The 7,961-nt window shown below is 27.6% G+C and overlaps 1 protein-coding gene and 2 pseudogenes across 1 annotated transcript; 1 reads left to right on the top strand and 2 right to left on the bottom strand.

Annotated features, from left to right (window-relative positions):
* Positions 1-1,219: 1,219 nt before the first annotated feature.
* On the bottom strand, positions 1,220-2,074 carry LOC122850467 (annotated as a pseudogene).
* A 1,710-nt stretch (positions 2,075-3,784) lies between these two features.
* On the bottom strand, positions 3,785-4,354 carry LOC122850466. The gene has a single exon (XM_044149610.1). The coding sequence runs from the start codon at positions 4,352-4,354 to the stop codon at positions 3,785-3,787; it is 570 nt and encodes a 189-aa protein (XP_044005545.1).
* Positions 4,353-7,159, top strand: LOC122850465 (annotated as a pseudogene).
* The last annotated feature ends 802 nt before the right edge of the window (positions 7,160-7,961 follow it).

Raw genomic sequence — 7,961 nt, 5'->3', positions numbered from 1 at the left:
ACACTCTGACAATGATGATTCGTAATTTTTTTAAATAAATGTAAAGTGATTGATTTCTGTTAATTTAATAATTGGTACACCAGTTGATTTTTTAAATATCTCACGTACTTTTTGATGTGGCATTTCTAATGTTAACTTTCTCATAAATAATGTTGATACCTGAAAATACATTAATTGATAATCAATACATCATTCTATCAAGAAACAAAAAAAAAAAAGAATAATGTTTTTTCTTTAATGAAAAATAGTACAGTATAATCTCTCTATAGTGACATCGTCGGGGCTCAAATTCTCGGAATTTATTATAGAGAGCGTCTCCCACTCTAGCGTCGAGGGGAATTGAGTGAGCGCGACGGATAGAATAATAAAATGAGAAAGAATATACTACGTCACACACCGAAACACCAACACAAGTAGGGACATTCTGGAGTGAGGGAAAAAATTCTCCTACGCTGACGCTCGATGTCACTATAGAGAATGTCACTATAGAGAGATTATACTGTACTTACAATTTCCTAGACTTGTTTATCAACTGGATCAGTCCAATCAACAGCAACTTCATGATCCCAAAGTACAACTTTTCTAGGTAATAATTTACATAAAAATGATGAACGTGCCATACTTATTGATGATGTATATACCTTGTAAATGTTGTTGTAAGTGCTGATAATAATTTACCAATACATTGATAAATATCAATATATGAAAATGATACATTTAGCAATAATGTTAATACAAGTGATAAAGTTGGTTCAATATAACCACGATATATTGGACCACTAAAATCAACAATTAATGATAATGCATATAATGGCCATCCTTGTACAACTGGTGATGAATTATCATGTGCCAATGCACCAGCTTTACCTTCGAGTGTTATTTGCATGTAAATTAACATTTGATTTTTCACTTTCTAATTTTCTTTATGATTTTGTAAATAAATTTTTCCATAATAATAACATTCTTAGTAATAAAACTTTAACAACACCAGTACCAAGTGTTATTATTGATCCAATCAACAACCAACTTCCATGGATTTTATTTAGTGCAAGAAGACTATAATTATTTGCTGTACGTAATAATTATTAAGCAGTATAAAATAATATTTTACGCTTTGTATATGGTATACCAAGTGATGACATGTGTACACAACCAATTATATTGCTGATAGGGCACAACTTCATTATTACATGTCATATCACATATTTTTTCAATAAAATTATAATGGTGTTATTATTTGACTTGGTACTACATAATAAAATAATTTATTTGATAAATCTTGATATGTATTTTGAAAGCCATATTTTTCTAATGACTTGACAAATTCTTTTATATTTTCAAATCGACTTTCAACATCAGCAATTTTTAATATCTCACTGTAAATTATAATTACATAAAAAAAATTAATTAAATTAATAAAACAAAATATTTTTAAATTAAAAAATACTTAATCTTTTTAATTAACATTAACACTGCTAGTTAGCAGGGATGTATGTGCCATGTCACAAGCTGTTACTTTATCATTAACAGCAACTAAATCAAGTGAGTGAACTTTTTGTTCAACTGATTCACAGAGCTTGGCATCACCACAACCAAAATCAGCAATAACATATTCTTTTGGCTTGTAAAAAAACATTATAAATAAATATATTTTACAATAAATAATTAATTGTTTAATGGATTATTTATAAACTCACATTTTTTTAATTGTATTTATGATAACTTCTAGTGGATTTAGTGGCCATTGTTTAACTTGCTGACGATAACCAGAATGATAAGCTTCAAATGCATCTGGATCTTCAACAAATAATTTTTTAGATTCTGAACTATTGTTGTTGTATAGTGTTTCATTGAGATATCTAAATCTTGCTGATCTCAATTGCTTCAACATTCTTTCTCTTAATGACATTGTTTTTTCTTTTTTTTCCTTTGACATGCTTTTTTTTTGTGCTAATAATTTTTGAATTTTATTTAAATCCAGCTGGTTTTTATTATCAACAATTGCATTATCGTTTTGTTCAACTTTATCATTTGAATTTGATGTTGTTGACTTATCTTGAGTTTTAATTTGTTGTTTTTTTTATTTTTTCATGACATTTAGGTGCGGTCATCACCAGATCAACTGAGTGGGGAGGAAATAAAAAAGAAGATGAAGAATTAGAAAATAGTAGTCAAGATGACATTGATTAAAACTAAAGACATTGTTTATTATCTTTTCTTTATTACTTTTTCGTTTCATCTTTTTTAAACTTTTTTATTTTCATTTGTTTACATTGAATATTGATATTTTTTTTTATTTATCATCATATTCTGTTTGTTGATCAAGTAGAATATTTGGTCTTTAGTTATGATTCTTAATACTATTGTAAGACATATGATGTTAAATTAGTAAAGTTTATAAACAACTTAAATACAGAATTTATCCATCAATAAAAGAGAAAGTCAATTACTATTACTCTTCTAATTAAAAAAAAACATCTTTATATCAAAATAACTAAACATTTGATCGAGGGAGAAGTCACTTGCGTAATCTGGTGTACATCTTTGTGATTACCAAAAAAAAAAATAATTTTGTGTAATCATTAGGAATATTGCATGATTACTGGTAATCTGTAATCTGGTGTACACTAAATTTTAGAGTGACGTCCCCCTCGCATTTGATGCATATAACTTTTTTTCTATCAATAACAATTGTTTATTTTACAGCACTATTATGTAAAGTATGATATACCTGTGAAATAAATTTATAAAATGAAATAAAATACATATTTAATTAAAAGTCTTTTATTACTTTTCTTATTATTTTTTCAACACAAATTGTTAATGACTATGACCACTATCAACTGAATAATATTATTTTTGATCTTACATTGCATTCCAAACATCAACTGATACATTTGTTGATTCATTAATATCTGGTACAATGTTTTTTTATTGTTGATGCATTTTTCTGAATATAATTTTTATATTAATATGATGATTTTCTGATATCATAGATATTTTTTTTTGTTTATTTTGACTGACTCTGTGTATAATCAATACCAAATAATTCCATATTTTTTAGGCATAATTTATTGAATAAATTATCAATCAAAAGATAATCAACAATTATGTATTCATTCATGCACCATTGGAATGACGAATGTTTTGATAATGCCATCATTATTTAAATCCAAATCAAATCGAACGAATTTTTTTTTTACGAAATTCAGAGGCCAAGTAAAAATGGTTGGCATTGGATTAATATTTAACATATACATGTTCTGTTGCTCAGAGCTACAAAAACTATTATGATAAATTGGGCCGTCAAATTTCCAACGACAACCTCCAATAAAAATATCATCTAGATGGCGAATGATGCTTTGGATTTCAATAATTCCGTTATCTTGGAGTAAAACCATGTTGTTTGGTTTTTTTGGTGTTAAGTACATTCCTTTGTATTTCAATGCTGTAACATTGTTATCAACAGCCTTTTTCACTTCGATTTCCATGACAAGCTCTGCTTTTGTATATATCTTTATTGCCTCTTCGTGGTTTCGACGACAAATTTGGGCCAACAAATGATACGGCGAACGAAGTTTTCTTTTTATTATACCCAAGTAGTTTTCGTATTCAAAAGCATTAGTTTCACTGAGACCTAAGCCTGTATATTCAACATCGTCTGTTACATGGTTCAGATTGTGCATATTCATTGATGCTGAAAAACTGCCATAAAGTCCGTACCATGTTGATTCGTGGTACAATATTTTTCAAGACTGTAACTCCATTGTGGTGTTGATAGTCTCTAAATTCTCAAGTGATAGTCTCTAAATTCTCTAAATGATGCATCTGTTCTATCATTATCACCAATACGAGGAAATACAATTATGCTTTTTTTCGTTCGTCTTCTTTGGCTCTGACTCAACTCATCAACATCATTTTGATTTTGTGATGGTTCACCAATAGCTGTGCATCGTTCACATCCATGTTTTCCTGTATGTCCTTGTATATTTTTCAAAAAAACACGAGCTGGAGTATCAGCAATAAGACATTGTATGTGAATAGAATAATAACGGCCAGCAATATTGACCCCATTTTCAAGTAACTCATTAATTTCCAAAACAAATTCTGCCAAATAATTATTAACATCATTTGGTTTGGATTGTCCATGATACATGGCAACGACAAATGGCTTGTACTTTGCAGATCTAGAATATACTTTGCACAAAATTGGCCATATATCTGATTTGCTTGATTTCGAATTGTTCAACCCATCACAGTGAAACTGTAAATCGATGCCATTTGTTTGATGTGCTTCTGGATTGATGCACCGCTCTAAGCCTTGTTGAATACCACAATAAGTGAACTCACCCATGGTTCCATTTAAATCTTTCATAGGCTGGATTACAGCATTGAAATACAAAGAAATGTACTTAACACCAAAAAAACCAAACAACATGGTTTTACTCCAAGATAATGGAATTATTGAAATCCAAAGCATCATTCGCCATCTAGATGATATTTTTATTGAAGGTTGTCGTTGGAAATTTGACGGCCCAATTTATCATAATAGTTTTTGTAGCTCTGAGCAACAGAACATGTATACACACAGAGAAGGATATGTTAACAGTTAACATATCCTGTTTAATGTTAACATATGCCATGTTAAAATAGGTGGTGGCTGATAAGTTTACATCAAAGATATATATATTAACATTAAACATACGTATCTTAATAGTTAATATGCGTATGTTAACTATTAAGATATCTGTAATTGACACAATTTGAAGGTTAGGCTGATAGTTGAAGACATTTACGTATGTAAATATGAAAATTGAATGTAAAATTAAGAATGAATTTACAAAAAAACTAAATTTAAAGAAATTTATGACAACACGAGTACATATTATATTATATTACAATTAGAATAGTATCACAATATAATGTCAAAAATAAAAAGATTACAAGAAGTAGACTGGCGCATCAAAATATTTGGCCGCGTAGAGATACGTATATTAACTATAACCATACGTATGTTAACAGTTAAGATATCTATGTTTATTGTTAATATATATATCTTAACATTAAACTTTTGTATGTTTAATGTAAACATATTGGTATGTTAACTGTTAACTTATCCTTCTCTGAGTGTATGTTAAATATTAATCCAATGCCAACCATTTTTACTTGGCCTCTGAATTTCGTAAAAAAAAAATTCGTTCGATTTGATTTAGATTTAAATAATGATGGCATTATCAAAACATTCGTCATTCCAATGGTGCATGAATGAATACATAATTGTTGATTATCTTTTGATTGATAATTTATTCAATAAATTATGCCTAAAAAATATGGAATTATTTGGTATTGATTATACACAGAGTCAGTCAAAATAAACAAAAAAAAATATCTATGATATCAGAAAATCATCATATTAATATAAAAATTATATTCAGAAAAATGCATCAACAATAAAAAAACATTGTACCAGATATTAATGAATCAACAAATGTATCAGTTGATGTTTGGAATGCAATGTAAGATCAAAAATAATATTATTCAGTTGATAGTGGTCATAGTCATTAACAATTTGTGTTGAAAAAATAATAAGAAAAGTAATAAAAGACTTTTAATTAAATATGTATTTTATTTCATTTTATAAATTTATTTCACAGGTATATCATACTTTACATAATAGTGCTGTAAAATAAACAATTGTTATTGATAGAAAAAAAGTTATATGCATCAAATGCGAGGGGGACGTCACTCTAAAATTTAGTGTACACCAGATTACAGATTACCAGTAATCATGCAATATTCCTAATGATTACACAAAATTATTTTTTTTTTTGGTAATCACAAAGATGTACACCAGATTACGCAAGTGACTTCTCCCTCGATCAAATGTTTAGTTATTTTGATATAAAGATGTTTTTTTTTAATTAGAAGAGTAATAGTAATTGACTTTCTCTTTTATTGATGGATAAATTCTGTATTTAAGTTGTTTATAAACTTTACTAATTTAACATCATATGTCTTACAATAGTATTAAGAATCATAACTAAAGACCAAATATTCTACTTGATCAACAAACAGAATATGATGATAAATAAAAAAAAATATCAATATTCAATGTAAACAAATGAAAATAAAAAGTTTAAAAAGATGAAACGAAAAAGTAATATAATAAAGGATAATAAACAATGTCTTTAGTTTTAATCAATGTCATCTTGACTACTATTTTCTAATTCTTCATCTTCTTTTTTATTTCCTCCCCACTCAGTTGATCTGGTGATGACCGCACCTAAATGTCATGAAAAAATAAAAAAAACAACAAATTAAAACTCAAGATAAGTCAACAACATCAAATTCAAATGATAAAGTTGAACAAAACGATAATGCAATTGTTGATAATAAAAACCAGCTGGATTTAAATAAAATTCAAAAATTATTAGCACAAAAAAAAAGCATGTCAAAGGAAAAAAAAGAAAAAACAATGTCATTAAGAGAAAGAATGTTGAAGCAATTGAGATCAGCAAGATTTAGATATCTCAATGAAACACTATACAACAACAATAGTTCAGAATCTAAAAAATTATTTGTTGAAGATCCAGATGCATTTGAAGCTTATCATTCTGGTTATCGTCAGCAAGTTAAACAATGGCCACTAAATCCACTAGAAGTTATCATAAATACAATTAAAAAAATGTGAGTTTATAAATAATCCATTAAACAATTAATTATTTATTGTAAAATATATTTATTTATAATGTTTTTTTACAAGCCAAAAGAATATGTTATTGCTGATTTTGGTTGTGGTGATGCCAAGCTCTGTGAATCAGTTGAACAAAAAGTTCACTCACTTGATTTAGTTGCTGTTAATGATAAAGTAACAGCTTGTGACATGGCACATACATCCCTGCTAACTAGCAGTGTTAATGTTAATTAAAAAGATTAAGTATTTTTAAAATATTTTGGTTTTATTAATTTAATTAATTTTTTTTATGTAATTATAATTTACAGTGAGATATTAAAAATTGCTGATGTTGAAAGTCGATTTGAAAATATAAAAGAATTTGTCAAGTCATTAGAAAAATATGGCTTTCAAAATACATATCAAGATTTATCAAATAAATTATTTTATTATGTAGTACCAAGTCAAATAATAACACCATTATAATTTTATTGAAAAAATATGTGATATGACATGTAATAATGAAGTTGTGCCCTATCAGCAATATAATTGGTTGTGTACACATGTCATCACTTGGTATACCATATACAAAGCGTAAAATATTATTTTATACTGCTTAATAATTATTACGTACAGCAAATAATTATAGTCTTCTTGCACTAAATAAAATCCATGGAAGTTGGTTGTTGATTGGATCAATAATAACACTTGGTACTGGTGTTGTTAAAGTTTTATTACTAAGAATGTTATTATTATGGAAAAATTTATTTACAAAATCATAAAGAAAATTAGAAAGTGAAAAATCAAATGTTAATTTACATGCAAATAACACTCGAAGGTAAAGCTGGTGCATTGGCACATGATAATTCATCACCAGTTGTACAAGGATGGCCATTATATGCATTATCATTAATTGTTGATTTTAGTGGTCCAATATATCGTGGTTATATTGAACCAACTTTATCACTTGTATTAACATTATTGCTAAATGTATCATTTTCATATATTGATATTTATCAATGTATTGGTAAATTATTATCAGCACTTACAACAACATTTACAAGGTATATACATCATCAATAAGTATGGCACGTTCATCATTTTTATGTAAATTATTACCTAGAAAAGTTGTACTTTGGGATCATGAAGTTGCTGTTGATTGGACTGATCCAGTTGATAAACAAGTCTAGGAAATTGTAAGTACAGTATAATCTCTCTATAGTGACATTCTCTATAGTGACATCGAGCGTCAGCGTAGGAGAATTTTTTCCCTCACTCCAGAATGTCC

This window comes from Aphidius gifuensis, linkage group LG2, assembly GCF_014905175.1.
Source record: "Aphidius gifuensis isolate YNYX2018 linkage group LG2, ASM1490517v1, whole genome shotgun sequence".
NCBI classification, from domain to species: domain Eukaryota; kingdom Metazoa; phylum Arthropoda; class Insecta; order Hymenoptera; family Braconidae; genus Aphidius; species Aphidius gifuensis.
This window is presented reverse-complemented; position numbering and strand designations above follow the sequence as displayed.

Bases quoted from the DNA above. Each gene is read 5' to 3' on its own strand.
- LOC122850466 (XM_044149610.1), bottom strand. From the start codon at position 4,354: ATGGGTGAGTTCACTTATTGTGGTATTCAACAAGGCTTAGAGCGGTGC.